Raw genomic sequence first — 17,624 nt, forward strand, 5'->3', positions numbered from 1 at the left:
GTCCTGTGGTACTTTGTGACTTTCAAGCGGTCCCCGGGGAGCCCGTTCAGTGCCCGACCACCTCTGGGGGGAGAGCCTGGCGCTGCTCCCGGGCCGCTGTCTGTCTGTCTGTCCGCGCTCCCGGGCCGCTGCCTGCCTGTCTGTCTGTCCGCGCTCCCGGGCCGCTGCCTGTCTGTCTGTCTGTCGGTCCGCGCTCCCGGGCCGCTGCCTGTCTGTCTGTCTGTCCGTCCGCGCTCCCGGGCTGCTGCCTGCCTGTCTGTCGGTCGGTCCGCGCTCCCGGGCCGCTGCCTGCCTGCCTGTCTGCCTGTCTGTCCGTCCGCGCTCCCGCTCCGAGGGTCGGGACCCGCGCCCGGGACCCCCCGCGGCCGCGCCGCTCCCGAGCGCCCCCAGCGGGCGGCGGGCGCAGCGCAGCGGCGGCGGGAGGCGCCCGGGCGCCGGGGCCCCGCCCCCGGGTCCGCATCACGTGGTGCGGCGCGGACCAATGGCGCGGCGCGGTGCGGGCCCGGGCGCCATTGCTGTCAGAGCGCAGGAGGCAGAGCGGGCGCGGAGCTGCGGCCGCTGCGGGCACGGCCGGCACAGCGCGGGCGGACAGCGCTCCCTGCCCGGGCCGGGCCGCGCCCGCACCGCCGTTAGCCCGCGGGCAGCGCCGACGAGGCGGCGGTGCCGGCAGCGGGAGCGGGAGGAGGAGGAGGAAAACACCATCCACGCACAGCCAGCGGCGGCAGCAGCGAGGGGCGGCCGGGCGGGGCGGGGAGGGGACACAGCGCCCCCCGCCCGCCGACGCCTCCGTACGGGGCCGGGACCGGGACCCCCCCTCGCCTCGCCCGCCCCGCGTCCCGCACGGACCCGCCGCCCTCCGCGCGACCCCCGACCGGGGGGGGGCCGCACCTGGACGCGGAAGGGCGGCCCCGGGCCCCCCCTTCCTCCTCTTCTTCTCCCGGCCTGGAGGAGCGGGGGACGCGTCCCCCCCGCTTGCACCGGAGAAGGGCCTCCCGGCTCGAGGATTATCGGCGCGGGGGCGGGTAGCGAGGAGCAGCGCGCCCGCCCCGGCCTCGGCGCGTCCCCTCCCGGCCGCGGGGCCCCGCGGGGCCGAGGGGCCGGAGCGCGGCGGCCGCCCCGGGCAGTGACGGGGGTCGCCCCGGGGGTCGCCCGCCTTGCCCCTCGCCCCCCGGCCGTCCCCCCAGACATGCCCCGCCGTGGCGGCCCGGCTCGCCGAGGATCATGACTGCGGCAGCGAACTGGGTGGCGAACGGGGCCAGCCTGGAGGACTGTCACTCCAACCTCTTCTCGCTGGTGAGTGAGTGAGCGGGCGGTGGGCGGGTGGGCGCCCGGGGGTGGCTCCGCGCCGGGTTTGCCGGTCGGGAGCAGCTGCCGGGGGTTTATAGGCAGGGCCCGGGGCTGCTCCTGCGCTGGCCCCTCCCCCGGCCCGGTCCCCGTGTTTATTTTGCTCCTTAGCGTGGTTTGCTGCGGGTCCGTGTATCGCGCTCGCAGCTGGAGAGCGGGGAGGGGACGGCTCTGTGTCCCCTGCACGACCATCTTCCCTGGGTAAACAGGCTCCTCTCCCCGCCTCCCTTGGCACTCCGTGCCCTGTGCGCTTTGTGCCACCGAACCGGGGGGTTTTCTCTCCTCTCACAATGACAAACGCCATTTCAGCAGCAACGAACGCTCATGTAGTGTGATCGGCTGTCGGACTTAGCTCTGGGCTCCTGTGACGGCGTGTCAGCTGCTGTTACAGCCTGCTCTCCTCTTTGCACACATCGTGCTCGGGGGCAAGAGGTTAAAAAAAAAAAAAACCCAAACCTTTTAATTTTTTCTTCTCTGAAGAACAACAGCGGCTGACAGTAGTGTGCCGCCGGATTGTTTGCATAGATGCTGTCTGCCTATCTCACTGGGAACTTCCGACGTGGATTGCGTGGTTTAATGTTGCAGGAATCATGATATCAGTTTTGGCTGGCTATAGATCGGCAATTTAAATTTAAAATACGAAAACAATTTGTGTGTAATGGCAAAGTCATTCGGAAATACTTTGCTTTATTTTACCTGGCACGCACAGGAACATTATCCCTTCTGGCTGGGCAACAGCTGAGTGAGCGAGAGGGCTGCTGGATGATCGGGAGCCTTCCAGTGCTACAGGGATAATGTCGGAGGGGAGGAGGGACTTGTTCGGTGCGTGGTGTGGTGGAGTTAAAACCTTGTGATGCAACTTTGGGGGTAGCATGTGTGAAAGGGTTGTGGTGGGTGCCCCCTCCCCGCAGCAGAGCTCTGCCAGAATTGGAGGTGGGTGCTTATGTTCTTCTTCTGATAGAATGGAAGAGATTGTTTTTAGCTCCCTTATGAAAATAAGGAGAGAAAAAAAAAGGAAATTACTAAGAAATGCTAATGATCAAGCTCCTTGTTTTATGCTTTTTAATGTTATTGTAGTATATTTGTTATTTTTTCTCAGGGTTTTTTTTTATAATCTACATATGTTTGGTGTATATTTTGCTCGTACCTCTTTAAGAATCTGGAACAAGAGCTGTAGGCTCTTCCACTGCTAGAAAACTGCCCCAAGAGCTTGTTCTGTAAGAATTATACATTTCTTACTCCGGCTTTTTATTAAACTGTTATGTTATGTAAGTTTGTATCGGTGCTTCTGTTTGAAGGCATGTAGTAATATTTATAAATATGTAGCAGTGCTCTGTGTATTGAGATGCAGGAAAGGTGATTTGGGGGATTGTTATGGCGAATTTGACTACGCTGCTCTTAGCCAGGGAGGAAAATAAATCGGGAAGCATGGAGGGAACAATTGTATCTGATTGTAGAAGGGAGGCAGTGGAGGATTTGCTCCTCACAGAGTTGTGAAGTCCCCGTTCATTAATGCAGACTGGAGTGTGTGTTTGGAGAGGCGGAACTTCTCCTGCAGTTGCAATCTGCAAATCTGTCACTGGTAAAAATAATTGTTGGCATGCAATTAGCATAAATTATAAAGTGAAGCTATTTCATAGTTATTGTGGTTTGGTTGCTTTTTTTCTCCCACCTGACTAGGCTAGGGAAATGTTCAATTTTAAATGGGTGTGTAATATCACTGAAATAAGTTAAACAAAATTCTTTTGCAAGTGGCTTTAATAATAAAGAGTTTAATGTGCAACCCTTTAATCTCCCATGTAATTTTGTGGGAGGTATCTGTGCCTTAATGTGGTGCTGTGTATGAAACTGTTTTTATTGTATTCTGGCTCTACCAAAAAAAAAAAAAGAGAATAAAGTAGTAGTATTTTTAAAACACAGCCTATATGAAAACTATTAGGAAGGTTTATTTTATATTGTGTTAGGTTTTTTTGGGATTTATATAGCAGAGAAAGATGTTGAGAACAGAAACACTGACTGTAAATATGTGGCCAGCACCACTGACCCTTTAACCTCAGATTGTCATATTCATTTCAAAATTTATGAAGTGTTAAAGCTACAGTAGTGTGGATTAGTAGTTAGAGAAACTTTTGCTAATAATTTAATTTTTCAGTGTAACATAACAAAATTTAAACCACTAACTGGTGGGAATCCATTCATTCTTTAACAGCGAGGTAGATTATAAATATTTTGAAAATTGATTAGAAGTTGGGGGTTTTTCAACTGCAGGCTTTGTTCTGTGTGTGAATCACAAAGTAATGTTAGTGACTGGAGAATTACAGTTCTGAAATAATTATAGTCTATCGTGATACTGTTTGTTCATGGTTAAATAATATTTCTTGCCACAGACATTTGTTCTGTGGAAGCAGGAATGCTGTCTCCCTGCCCTGCAGAAGCCAGAGCTCTGTGTCAGCTCTGTCTGGTTGCTGTGGTGGATTTGGGTTGGTTTAACGATTCATGATTTCTATTTTTCTGTCAGCTATAGACACGCTAGAGAGGTTAGGAGCCTTTGCTGCTTCTGAATCTTTTGATGGGAAGTGTTTTCTTAAAGCTTTTAGTAACTGATTCTCTTTTATCAGTGATCTCCAGAAACTGGAAGCCTTCAGTGGTCTGGGCTCAGAATGTGTCACCTGAGGGGAGGGCACGGTCTGAAGTGAAGGTTTTAAAGTTTCCTTTGACTGTGCAGGTGCTGGGCTGGCAGAGCTGGGTTCCATGGAATGTCCCTCTGGACTGCAGTGCTTGGCAGCACCAAGTGTTTGTGGTGTTCTCCAGCAGCGCGGGAATCCACTCTGGAAAATGGGTTAATGCTGGTGTGCTCTGGCAGGCAAAAACTCCAGCCAGCCTGCACAGACATCCCCAGTCCTGCTCAAAGTGTGGAGCCTTTCCCAGTAAGGTGATGGAAGGGCCAGTTTGCATCTTTATCAGAGTACTCCTCAAATAATAACTTGTTTAATCTGCTAAGTATAATAGCCTTGCTCATTAAAAATACACTTTCTGTCTGAATTTGCTGTTCCTAGCACAGCAGTAGGAAAAATGATATTTATCCTCAGTCTGTTTTTGCTGTAGTCAAAATGTCTGCTGTTGCTTCTGAAAAAAATGTCTGTTTTGATAAACAGTATTTAATAAGCCATTGTATGGGCCAGTTTATTTAAATACTAATTAAGAGCTGTCTAATAACTATTTAGAGACAAAATGTTATGAGGTAATATGCTTTGTATTAAAACTTCAGCCTCAGCTGGCAAGCAGTCTTCCTGTGAATAATCTTTAATCATAAAAGTAGTCTTACTGAAATTAATTTGACTTTTCCTGTGAGTAAGGGTTACTCATATGACAGCAAGGGCTTTCATGAAGATGTTTCCTCAACTCTCTAGGCTTTGGTGCCGTGGTGGATCCAAAGGCACAACTCAGTCTTGGGAAATTCAGGTGAAGTTGCATAACATTGGATATACTGGAGCTGAAAAGAGTACAGCCAAGGGTGTCAGGAATGACCTGAAATTTGGAGGAGCTTTCATGGGGTAGAAAGATTTGGTACTGTAGGATCTTCTTGCTGGAAAAGACACGATTGTGTTCTGGGGAAGTGAGACCAGGTTATAGAAGCTGCTATGGAAGATGTCCCATGTTCTTGTAGAAGTGCATTCCTACAGAAACCCACTGCCAGAAGGGTCCAGGCAGTGGGAATTGTTTGTTCTTGTTTAAAAGGCAAAATTAAAACCAGTGAAGGCCATTGCTACTGTTGCTTTTTGCAGTTCACATTCAGGAACAGAAGTTGTCCCCTTTGATCAGTGATGTTTCCAGAAAAAAATAAAAGGAATTAAAGCAACCTGAGGTGGCATTTGGCTTATTCTCCTAAAGGTACTTCATGGTAACAGAAAGTCGAGGTTGCAGAGGCTGCTGTGAGCTATTTCTTGGTGTTGCATGATTGTCAGTGAATGCTGATTGCTCAATGCCTTCAGTAGTAGTGAATTAACCAGTAGTCCTTGCTTGTTGTGTTTTCAGAAATGCAGTGCTCCGAGCAGTGGGCTGGAGTTTTGGCATGCTGGATGTTCAGCACTGCACAGTGTCTATCTTGCTTGTTTGGAATTTTATGTAGGTGTGAATTTACATTTATAAATAATTAAGACCTCTCAAGTTGTGCAAAAGTATTTGATTCTCTAGTTATCGTTATCCTGAGTTTTATTAGGTAACAAGACAGAAGTAGAGAGATGACATTAGAAAGCTTGTTCACTTCTTGCTAATAAAAGATTATTTTGGGTTTTAAATCACTTCACTGGTAGGTTTTTATTATGTCCTGTCAGAGTATTTGACAGTTTAATGGGATATGCCACGGAGAGAGTTTGAAGAGAACAGACCCAGATTTGCAGAGACTGGGACAGTGACATTCAGCCAGTGTGCCCAGCTCCAGGAGGGGAATTGAGGGATCTGTTGGATAGCCAACCTTTTGGGAATATTCCCAAAGAAAATGAGGGGTGCAGGAGTGACATTTGCAGCTCAGAATAAGTGTGCCCAAGCTAATCACTAAGAAATATTTGAGTGAGGTTTCCTTGAAATCCTGTGTATCTTGTGAATGTACACATGTCCTGGGGCTGGAAATGCTTCCCCAGAGACTCTGTCCTGATTCTGGTGGCACTGTGAGTCCGGTCACGTGACTGCTGTTGGGAACATCAGCACAAAAAAATGAATACCCAAATATCAGGGTGATGTATTAAAAAATATCCTAGGTAACTACACCTTAGGAACAGGAATTTTCATTTACTGTAACACTATCTGGAAATAGATTTTTTCTATTTTTCTACATTTTTAATACAGAATTGACATCATAACCCCAGTTCTCAAACACCCTCCCCACCCTGACTCATTTGATCTTGGATTTTTTTGCCTTCTTTTGAGAGCGCTTCCTCATATGAAAGAATAAAGAAAGATCTACAGATAGAACTTTTTAATCCTTTCTTCTATTATTTTCCTTCTGGACAATGCAGTTCTTTTGAAGAAAATCTAAAGAAACTGAAGGTTTTGATCTTCAGTGGAAAAAAAATAAGTGTGGTGCATATGAGATATATTTGCTGAGTGTGTTAACTTGAGTAACTTTGGTCATTAGATGAAGGAATCTTTATGGATTTTGGTTTCATTTTTTCATCTCTCTAGTGCTCAGAAGCATTACATGAAAGGATATGTGTGTATGCAGATGCACTGCTTTTAAATACCAAACCCCATCAGTGTTAGGGGCTGTTGCACTTTGTGGTGGGGTGAACACCTGGGCTGGTTTGAAGCTTCCTGTTCACTGAGTGAGAATGCACCTGTTGTCTCCACTTTCCTTGATCTCTCTATGGAATTACACCCACCTCCCCACCTGCCCCAGTCCACTTCTGCATTGTAGTTGTGGCAGCACACTTTTATCAGGGTTTGGGTTTTGCTCTGATTGAAGCAGGGATGCACCTACAAATTTTTTCTCGCATCTGGTGGCTGGAATTGTTGGCACCTTGCTGCATGCCTTCGTTGTCCCCTGCTGTTATACTTGCTCCCTCTCTGCCTTTTATTTTTCCTTGAGTGCTGGCTCCAGTGAATGCCAGGATCACCTCATTATAAATTTATGTCATTTGTTTTTTTTCTAGTTGATCTATGGTAGCCGTGGAAGGTGACAGTTGATGTCCACAGACCTATAAAACCCCTTTTCCTGAGCTTGTGTGGCATCCTCTGGACAACCCAGTAACACTGTATAGGTGGTTGGGCTGTTCCCACTGTTGTTAAGGCTGATAAGTGTAGTTTATACGAAACTTGGGAGTCTGTGTGTGTTCATTTACTGTTCTGTGGGTGAGTCGCACACTTCATTGTGTAGAGTCTGTCACGGTGGCATTTGCATCTTGTTGGTGCCATAGTAACACAAATAATAAGCAAAAATACTGCTCTGACTGAAAACATGCTTGTTTTAGTATTAACTTGCCAGTTTTAAAAGTGCACAAGTGTTTCCAACAGAAGATCCCAACCCAAATCCAGAAGATTTGCTTATAAGGAGTGTGTGTTTACATGGGGGCATCTTTGTTCCTCAGACCAGGCTGTTCCAGTGCTTTCATTTTGAGCTCAGAGTATTGCTTTAAAAATAGATCCTCTTTCCTTGAGTTCCCTGACATCAACTGGTAGTTTTAAAGAGAAACCAGCTAATAAAATGTTCTGCACTGCAGACCTCAAAATATGGCTAAAAGCTGGTGCTGGGCTCGCTGTGCACACAGTAGTGGAGCGAGCGCACAGCGCAGGGATAAGAGGACTGGGATACTGGGAATGACAGCTTGTGTTGTTTCCTGCTGTGGCCCAGCTCCTTACAGAGCTGTGCATTCTGTACAGAGCTGTGTGATCCCAACACTGCAGAATGATAACGAGGGCTGAGCAGAATCCGCTCTGATACCAGGGAAGAAGTTTAGCTTTTCACATTGGGAGGGTTCTCAGCATTTCCTCATGTAGTAAGGAGCTGCCTTACTCACAAGTGTAAAAGATTTAAGCAGTCTTTCCTTTGGCTTGTGCTGGAAATTTTCATTAATTTTGACTGATGGATTCTGACTTTCACTTTCTATCTTAATCTGTAAAAATACGTTATTTCTCATTGAGTCATGTGTGGCTAAATCCATGAGCAGAATTGCAGTAGTGCATGTGGAAATGTGGCTGGAGCTTTTAGTACTTTTAGTGGCATCCTTGCTTTTGTTTCTTTGAGATGGAGAATTTTATTGTGTGATGCTGTTGTATAAGGTGCCCTGAGGCAATATTTACATTTATGTGACTAACACAGATGAGCTCAAACATACACAGTGACCTTGTCCCTATATTAAGGAATGTATTTAATCAGCTTATGAAAATGGAGAAAAATGGCCAGGCTTCTATTACAAAAGTAATAAGATGTGACACATGTATTTCTGTATCACATCTTGTGAGTCACTTACCTCAGCTTTCTTTAATCAGCCACTGTTGCAGCTTAGTGTACTTTTGTTTATGAAAATAATAATTACAGATGAAAAAAATTGGGTTTTTTTTCCCCCCCTCTTTAATTTTTGTTCTTCCCTTTAACCCTTCTTCCATGCCTTGGTGATTCCAGAAAGGTCCATAAATTCATATTTAAGCCTGGAGTGTGGAGCTGACCTAGTGAAAACCTTTTTCCCCTTCTCTCTCCCAAGGCAGCTCTGTTCCCCTCATTCCTCTCTCCCCACCACGTTTTGGCAGTGGCATGGATTGAACGGAGATCAAAGTGGCTTTATAACCACAATCTGTGTCTTAGAGAAGGAAATTTAAAGCTTGTTCAGTAAAACTTTATTTCATTCATCTTTTAGCTTTAAAAGAGCTATGCTGTGGTCAGGGCCTTGTGGTTGCCTGTTCTTATGACTCCATATTTGCCCATAAAATACAATATTTTGTGAGAACAGAGGATTGAAAACAAAATTTAAAGGAAAACTCTTCTTTACCTATTGATCAGGCATTGGCAAACTTCCAGTTTTTGATAACAATGCATTCGTAGCTGACAGCTATGAGACGTAAGTTTCAAAATGTGTTGGGTTTTTACATTATAGACTCCTCACTTTTTACTCATAGGAGTTTCTGATTTACTAAGAAGTTTTCAAACCTAGTTTAATTTATCTGCAGTCTCTTAGTGTTGGACTTTTATGAGTCTCACTTCATGTATGTCTAGAAGGTTACTGGATTTGTAGGCAGCTCTGGTGAGCCACAAAATTAATTCCAGGAATATTTTGTAGTGGCCATGTCAAGTATTTTTATAAAAGTAATTTCTTTGCTGAGAGAAAAGGTGAATTTGTTAAATTACTTTATTCTGAAAAAGCTGCTTTCAGTTTTAGCCCAGTGTTTCTAGTTATTTAATTTTCTGTGTGTATTTTATTAAAATTTTGGAGCTCTCTGTGAATTTCCATAATTCCCTTCTGGCAGGAGGTGCTGGATTCTTGTCTTTGCAGGAATGACAGAGAGCTGGCAAAGTGAATCTACATGACCAGTCATGTAGTGGCTTTATTTACTACTTTCCATATTACAGAAGATTCAGACACCAGGATTCTCCTGGTTGTGGGTTTTGAAGGGCTGAGGGATTTTGGCTGCTCCTGACAAGCTGGGCATTGCTGGGTGTCAATGATGAGGACAGGGATGAAGAACCAGGGCTGGGGGATGGGATTCCTGTGCTGTTCCTGCCTCTCTGTCCCGGAGCAGGAGCCTGGGTTGGGCTCCTTTGGGAAGGGAGAGAGGTGTGCAGGGCAGGGATGGATGTGGGTTCAAACCAAGCTTTGCTGGGCAGGGATGAACAAAGCTGTAAACTTGTGGAGCTGCTGTGCTGCTCAGATGTGGGGCACAGGAATGTTCCCGAGTCCTTGGTGCAGCTTTTTGTGTAATGGAAGAAAGGGAACGGCAGTCTTTAACTCACTGTGCCAAAGTTTACTCTGCTCGGGTTGTTACTTCCTCCAGCCCACCCTCCCCCCCCGTTTTTTTCTGCCCGTATGTCAGATTACTTGGTTTGGGAAACAGCTGATAGTCCATTGTATGACTCTGATGTTTGACATTTCCTTCCTCTTTCAGTTTAAAAAAAAATCTAGAAAAGAAAGTTAAATTTGGGAAGAATAGAGAAGATTCTTTTGTTTTCTTGCAGATTTGCTTTTGTCATTTTTTTTCCCATGTGTTGGACTGCTTTTCTGTAGTCCAGCTTTCTCCAAGAGGGGACTTTTTAAATTTGGAAAATAGGCAGTCAGTTCTGAGTCTTTCTGAAGAAATAAGGCAAACCTCATCATTCACCCTGTCTGAAAACAAGGGAGGGATACTCTGACTGCTGGCAAGTTCCATCTTTATTTGCTTTTTTTGTGTACTATTGAAGTTTGCAGTGGTAGTGTCCATTTTATTATCTGTTCTCAACCATCTACTCAGAAGTTAAAATATAATTGATTCCCTTTTGTGAAGAAACTGTCTGAAGTGATGGAGAACTTAGAGATGCCTTTCTGTAAAATAGTGTCTGTGACTTGAGCTGTGGGGTGGATCACTACCTTTACCCAGGGTTTGGTAACATGAAAAGAATTTCTTCAATTACTTTTGTCTTTTGTCTTGGAGATGGCATTTTGCTTCCAGGCATTGTGTGCTTCCATGCAGCCTACAGGGGTGAACGTTCAGCTCTGCCATGGGTAAACTTCATTCCACGTAGAATTATTAAGGTTGGAAAAGAGCTCCAAGTTCTCTTCTTCCCCTTTTCCCAGTAATAACACCCAAACCAAAGCAAACCCAGTCATGCCTTGTTACTTTTGGTTGCCATGGCTTTGCTGGGTAGATGTTTGGACATGGGTAGGGTTTGTATATCCTTCGAACCCCAGATTCCTGCCTATTCAGTTTTGTTGTGCAGATTGGCATTCCTGTTTCCCTTTCTCACTCCTGGTGATGGGATTCTGGCACAGCAAATTCCCATTTTGTGTGGCTGTGTTGGTGCAAGAGCCAGCAGGACACGTGTGTGGAAGTGCCTGTGTGAGTCTCACTGCCACGCTGACCTGGGACTGTGCTGCTGCCATCTTTCTGTTTCCTTATGTTTGTGTCTTGAATATTTTTGGCTTGAAAGTATCTTTTGAAGTGATGGCTGAGTCTCAGCCCTTTGGCTTCTAATCTTGCTTATCACATTATCCTTTCCCATCTCTGATGGACTGGGTTACAGCCTAGACAGTGAAGGGGAGCTGCTGAGCCAGGCACCAGCATGGGACCATGTTCTGAATTTGCTGGATTGGTTAAGGGCTGCAGATTTGCTAACCAAAACCTTCACTGAAGATGAAAGATGTTGATGTAACTCAAAGGTCTTTTATCAAAAATATCCTCTTTAATTCTTTACTGTTTTTTAATTATTTTTAAGTTTTTGCAGTTAGTCCTGAATGACTACAGCTGTTTTATAGGTGGACATTGGGTCCTGGCTGAGGATGGCAGCTCTGAGGGTGACCATTGAGTGCTTTATGTGCTGATGAGATTTCCAAAATACCTCTTGGTAGCTGGCTAGATGAAGGGGCATGGAACAGTGTTGTGGAATCATAATTCCACCAAAGTGTCCTGTCTCAGTGGTGGCCAGTGTTTGTTTGGCCTGCCGAGTTTGCTGAAGTGGATGTAGTTGCACTTCTCTTGAATTATCTCCCAGGCTCTCTGTGTATTTGCTTGAGAGGTTTCTTGAACCAAGTAGATGTTTTGTAGACAAATTCTAAACCAGTACATAAGTTTTTATCCTGATACAAAAATTTCAGCCGCTTCATTTTGGTTTGAGTCTGTGTTCTGCTAATTTAATTTGGTATCTGGAAGAAAACCTGGAGCTGTTCTCTAGAGAACCTCAGTTTCCCTCTTGTAAACCAACCAGACTTAATCTTTGGATGTATAGAATATATATTTTTTGACCATTCCTGTAATTCTTCTGGTTTTGATGTTGTGAAACAAGAGCTGCAGTTTGTGATGAATGTGCAGAGCTACAGATGAATTATAATGGCCTCGATTTCTATGTCACCTTCTGTTTATTTCATAAGAATTCCTCACATTTGTTTTTGTTTTGCCAACCTGTTTTTGCAGTGGACTGGAAGAAGATACTTTCTCTTTCAGTGTGTCAGTGTGTGCTCATTTTCCTTCTGCTGTGCTTGATTGTAGTCATCTACTTTAGTATTTAACCTTGAAATTCTGTGAGGGTTTGGATCCATATCAGTAATTTGGGTGCTTTTACCAGATTGCTCTTTCTTTTATGCTTGCCACTCAAAAAGCCTTTGTTGATAACTCCCGCATCTGCCAGAGCTGCTGAAATTTGAGCATTAGTATTGGAGTCCTTTTATATTTTCCACTGGGAAAGATGGTACTTGGTTGCCACCTCAAACTCTTTTTGAGATGGGTCTGATTTTTGTTTCTTTGAAAGAAGCAATTAATCTTTCTGGCTGCCTCCTCTCCTACATGGACAAAGTCACCCTCACGCTGGGGAGAAAGAGGAAAACATATCTCATTTCTGTCAGTGCTGTTTACTTTTTAGGCATAAGAGCTCATGCTGTTAGTTTGTGGCTCTTAATAATGTGAAATCTATTATTTTAGAAATGCCTTGGTTTGCTGGTCTTAGATACTGTGATATGGGATCTCAGATGTCCCCAGGTACAGAAGTCCATCAGGGAGATATCTGATAATAGGATTTTGGTTACAGCTAAATCCTCCTCTGAGACTTGCAAAGGTAAAAGATGACACACAAATGCCCTGACACTGTTGCTTGTCACAAACAGCTCTGGAGTAGGAGCATTTAGATAATCTGTTCCAGGGGGCATGAGGGAAAGAGGCATCATGGATTGCAGGGATTTATCCAGCAGAAAGCTATTCTAGGCACATGTGCTGCATGCACTGGCATGCTCACTTTCATGTTGTTTTTAAGAGCCAAGGAATAACAACAAGAAAAAGGTAATTTTTTCATCCTTCATTTTTAAAAGCTTGTTAGTGGCTGCCCTTTATCCCTTTTTTTTCCAGCCACTTGACTGTGTGCTTATGCAGGGAGAGGATTAAAGTCAAACATGTCATTCTGCTGCTGCTCAGTTGCATACTAAGAGGGCTGAGGCTGAGCACTGGGCTCTGAAGCACAAACCATGGCATGGTGTTTTTCTGCCATGGGACACCCATTTCAGAATTAGCTATTTTTTATTGTGCTATTTTTTGTCTGCTCTTGATTTCAGAGCAAGTTTGGAGGACTTTGTGCAGTTATGGCAATACTTGGCCTCACAGAAATGTCCTTTTGAAGCTCATTCAGTTCATGCAAGGCCTCTGCACTGCCATGTGATCCCTCCCTCTTACAGGGGCAGAAGGGATAAGCCCTGAGGGAAGGGAACACAAACCATTCCTTGATTTTTTTTTTTTAAATGGAAAGCATGAAGAGGAGAATGTTAATATGTAGTTCAGGGAATGATCTGATTTCAGGAGACTCTGCAGGGCTGAGATGGTCAGTCTGCTGTGGGTTTTCAAACCCCAGAGATCTCCAGACCCAGCAGAAAAGATGGGGAATGTCTATGGACAGGTGCTGGCACTGCTCAGTTGTGCTGTGGGAATAGGAGCCTCTCTCAGGGTGTACAAACAGTCTGTAAAGCTGTGAAGAAAACGAATTTTTTAGTTAAGCGATCTCCTCTATTCCTTCAATTTGCTTGACAGGGGCTTAGGCAGATGTTACTAAATACTTTATTTCACTGCCAGAGGGGATGGTGTTTGCCTCCCCCACAAGCAACACATTGTTACAGAGTAGTTTTCAGTCCTCCTGTCCTCGTCCTTTTGTCCTTCCTTCCTGGTGAAGTGTATCAACATGGCATAACTTTTATCTGGTATTTAAATGGCTGGAGTGGAGTGTGCAATGATATTTCGTTGCTGCGTGAGGATGATGTAGTGAAATGAGACATTGTAACCAAAACAGATGGTGCTAATCTTGAGTCTGTCTGCAAGATCTTACAGCATTTAATTAAAATGGTGGTGTAATTCCCCTGACACCTTTAACTACAGTTTAAATTCTTGGACTATGAACTAAGGGCTTTCTTATGCAGATTTTCACTCATGTGAGTAGTCCTTAGTATGAGTCTCTGGTGGCTTCAGAATAGCTACTTACTTGAATGAAGCTCTCAAGATGAGACACTAATAAAACTGGCAAACATATATATGGCATTTACATGTTTTATGTTCCAATTTGAAGCATAAATTGTAGACTAAAGATACTTAGCAACTACTTTCCTATGTAGAAGCAAACAAAATTCTAGATTAGAGGAATTGTTTAGACTGAGCCTAACTTCAGAGGCTCACTGGTAAATACAATATTTTCAGGTACCCTGGGCAGCTTAACATCTTTCCCTGGGATGGAAGGACATTTAATGAAAGCTTTTATATTCCTTTGTTTAACTGAAATGTGTTTGTAGAAGCGATGAGGTGTGGTTTGATTTTTACATTGCTTGCATTGTTTTTTTAAGATCATTAAAGAAAGTTATATCTGAAGCAATGGACAGACCTGAATTTGTCTGAGAGGCACCTTTTAGGCAGGCAACTGGGAAGTATTTTTATACTTGGTTTTTGTTTTGTTTCAAATTAGAGAAGTGTAAAAAATAAAATTACCTGAATGTTGCCATGCTGAAAATCTTTGCGAAAGCAGGGTTCGAGCTGAAGGCCTGTGTGATTGATATCTGGTTCTTTTATTCATCATATGATCTTACCTCCTTTCCAGTATATCCTTCCTATTTTGAAAGTACCCGATGATTTTCCACACTCTGCAGCCTGACTCTGTCTTAGCTTTTCTTCTCTGTATGATATGAAGCAGGGAAAATAACACATTTATATAGTTTTAGTCATTGTTTTAAATGTAGAGAAGCACAAAGTAATTAAAAAATAGCTCTGCTTTACACTTGATGTGGCCAAATACAAGAATTTCTCAAACTTTTGATGCTCTTCCTCTTTCTCCTTCTGCTGTGTCTATATTGTTGTATAATCTCTCCAAGGGAGTTTTGTGTATTAAAATGGGTGGAATTACTCAAGTGATCTGGAGAAGTTAATTTAGAGTTGGCATGTCCATTTCCCATAAAACAGAGGCCAAAAAGCATTTGGTGGAGATGGGAAATAAAAGAGGAGGTGGAAGATGGGTTTGTTTGTGTTCCATCTGCAAGGGCTGCAGAAGAGGAAAGCAGTCACAGTGGCTACCCAGCACTAATTATATCTTCAGGGTTGCTGGGAGCATGCCAGCACCAAGTTGTGCACTGTGAAATGTTACTGGGGAATTACGATTTTTAGCAGCCTAAACTCTACCGATCTGAGTGGAGCACGATGAGATCAGCAGAAGACCCTCCCAGCCTGCCTATTATTGTGATTTAAGCCTGAAGGGGGAAAAGAATGAGAGCTTAGATTTTCTGTCTCCTAGGAATTCACAGTCGTGGATGGTGTCCTGGAGCCCTGAGCTGTGGCAGGTACATGTGGAGGTGTCTGTATTTAGGGCAGCAGGGTGTGAAAGAAAGTGCTAATTTGCTTTCTGTGTCTGTCTGCTTGTCTGTGCGTGCAGGGGGGATCAGAGGTTTGAACACTCTCAGCTCGTCTCTTTTGAGGCTGTTTCACTCTGCAGGGTGTGATGATGGTCACTGAAACCTGAGTTTGTGTCCCTTCCCAAGGGACTCTGTGTGATCACTCTGAGGCCATGCATCTGAATAAAGACATTGGCAGTGCACTGTTTTCATTAATGTCTATTTCTTGGGGATGTTTTGGGTGGTTTTGGATGCCTGTGTGGAATTTGAACACACTCTTCTACCCTGACAGCTGCTTTTGAAAACATCAGAAACAGATCTTTTTGTGTCTTGGGAATTACTCTGTAAGAAGTTGGATGTTAGTGAAGGGTTTGGGTATTACTGTTAGAGATCCAATTTCTCTGTTTCCTTACACGCTTGGCCCAGTGCATTTAGAGCTGGCGTCTCACAAATATTCTGTGTCCAAGTGCAGTTGCTGAACTTAGGAAAAAACTCCATTTCAAAACAGCCCCACTTATCTGAGCAGTTAAACCCTTCACAGCACAGTCCTCCATAACACATGTTCCTTTATAAACCAAAGCAAAAATCTCATTTAATGCATGATTTGCTAACAGTGTTGGATAATAATAAGTATTTGTAAGTTCGTTGGTTTTTTTGGTCAGGCTTTTTAGTTTTAAAAACATTGTAGCAACTGCAACAAGCCAAAACTATGCATATGGGAAGAGATGCAAGAAACACAGTCAGTTACATCACCTGGCAAGAGTTCTGTTTTGTTCTGCATTCATCTCTAGCCAGTTGTGAGTTAAACAGCATGTTTGCAGTTTTGTCCTCAGGTTGGCAATTTTGGTTTCTGTCTCGGTGTTTCAGGCTGCTTTCAAACCAGCAGTTTTACTAATCAGAGCATCTCTGCCCTCCCTGACCTGCTTTGCTGTCCTCAGACTTCCCGGTACAAGCATCTCTGTGGCTGTTTAATGAATCAGGTGTGGGGACTGATCTGAGTAGAGGAAAAAGTCGTTTAATCCAACCCTTCTGGGTTTGAGTCAGCCCAGCTCAGTGTGAATGTCTGAGCAGCAGCTGAGTGCTGCAGGGAAGGCACCCAGTCCAAGCCTGCTCTGGCACCAGTGCTTGCTTGTGTTGGTTGAGGAGTACATGAACAGCAGTCTGGGTGCACTGAAGGTTGTATTTTATCTGATTGGAGCTGTCCCTGGCAGGGGAGATCCCACTGCACCCTCCCTCCTCTCCTGGGGCTGCTCAGTGATTCCCTGGCTGCAGGATGGGAGATCAGGGTGCTAAGCCTGGAAATGTTTGTCTTTCTCTTGCTTTCTCTTGTAAAGTGATCCCATTCACCGAGTGATTCCATGACCAGTAGATCCAGTGTCAGACTGGGACGTGGAAATGCGTGTCTGGGGTGGAGGAGGAGGAGGATGAAGCTGTGTTGGGTCAGCCTGTGCTCACTGCCAGTGAAGCACAAATGAAACCACATTTGGCTCTTCAGAACAGTTCCCAGAACCACAGTCCACTGCTTGTCTTGTCTGTGCAAACGCTGCTACAGATGGAGGCCTCTTCAAACCAGGGCTGTTGGTTTGTTTAAAGAAATTAATGTAAATAAATCCCCATGTGGATGCAGATCTTCTCCCTATAGTGTGTTAAATACTTTACACAGAACATCAGTAGAGGTGTAGAATGTGTGTAAGTGTTTTGGGTGTAGTCTGCTCTTGTATCCCTTCTGGATTCAAATTTCTATTTGAATTCAGTTTTAATTAACATGAGGACGCAATCCAGAAGTTCTGAGGGATTAGTACTGATGCTTACCTATTAAAAATTTAAACAGAAACAGACATACCCCAATACATGTGCTGAACCACATTCTGCAACTTGAACTGGGAAACGATGTGTGAGAGCTCCTTTAATGCTGCTACTGAGTCCAAAGCCCCAGGACTTGTCTCTCCCTTTTTTTTGGGAGTCTCTGTGTGTGTGGGTAGGCACTGGTGTGATCCAGGTTAGTAGTTTATTATTCCTCACAGTCTACGGAATTACAGACTCCAGAAGTTAGCGCAGAATTAGATTTGGTGCAGCTCTGCTGATTTCGCTGTGCTTTCCTTGACTCTGTTTCATCCCTCCTCTGGGGGGGATGTTGGGGTGATACCTCTGAGCTGGCAGGAAGCCTCTCTGCTCTTCGAAACAGCTGAGCTCTGGCTTTTGCTGTGTGGATCAAGCAAGTGCTGCTGTTGAGTAATGTCCTTTGTTCAGTTGGGTTTT

General features: G+C 44.8%; 1 protein-coding gene across 1 annotated transcript in view; it reads left to right on the forward strand.

Annotated features, from left to right (window-relative positions):
- Window positions 1–1,102: 1,102 nt before the first annotated feature.
- Window positions 1,103–17,624, forward strand: part of MED13L (mediator complex subunit 13L) — a 169,465-nt gene continuing 152,943 nt past the window's right edge. The window contains exon 1 of the mRNA XM_053993641.1: window positions 1,103–1,293. Within this exon, the coding sequence (XP_053849616.1) occupies window positions 1,222–1,293 (72 nt within the window). The 5' untranslated portion in view covers window positions 1,103–1,221. The remainder of the gene's footprint in view (window positions 1,294–17,624) is intronic.

This window comes from Vidua macroura, chromosome 18 (assembly GCF_024509145.1).
Source record: "Vidua macroura isolate BioBank_ID:100142 chromosome 18, ASM2450914v1, whole genome shotgun sequence".
NCBI lineage: Eukaryota > Metazoa > Chordata > Aves > Passeriformes > Viduidae > Vidua > Vidua macroura.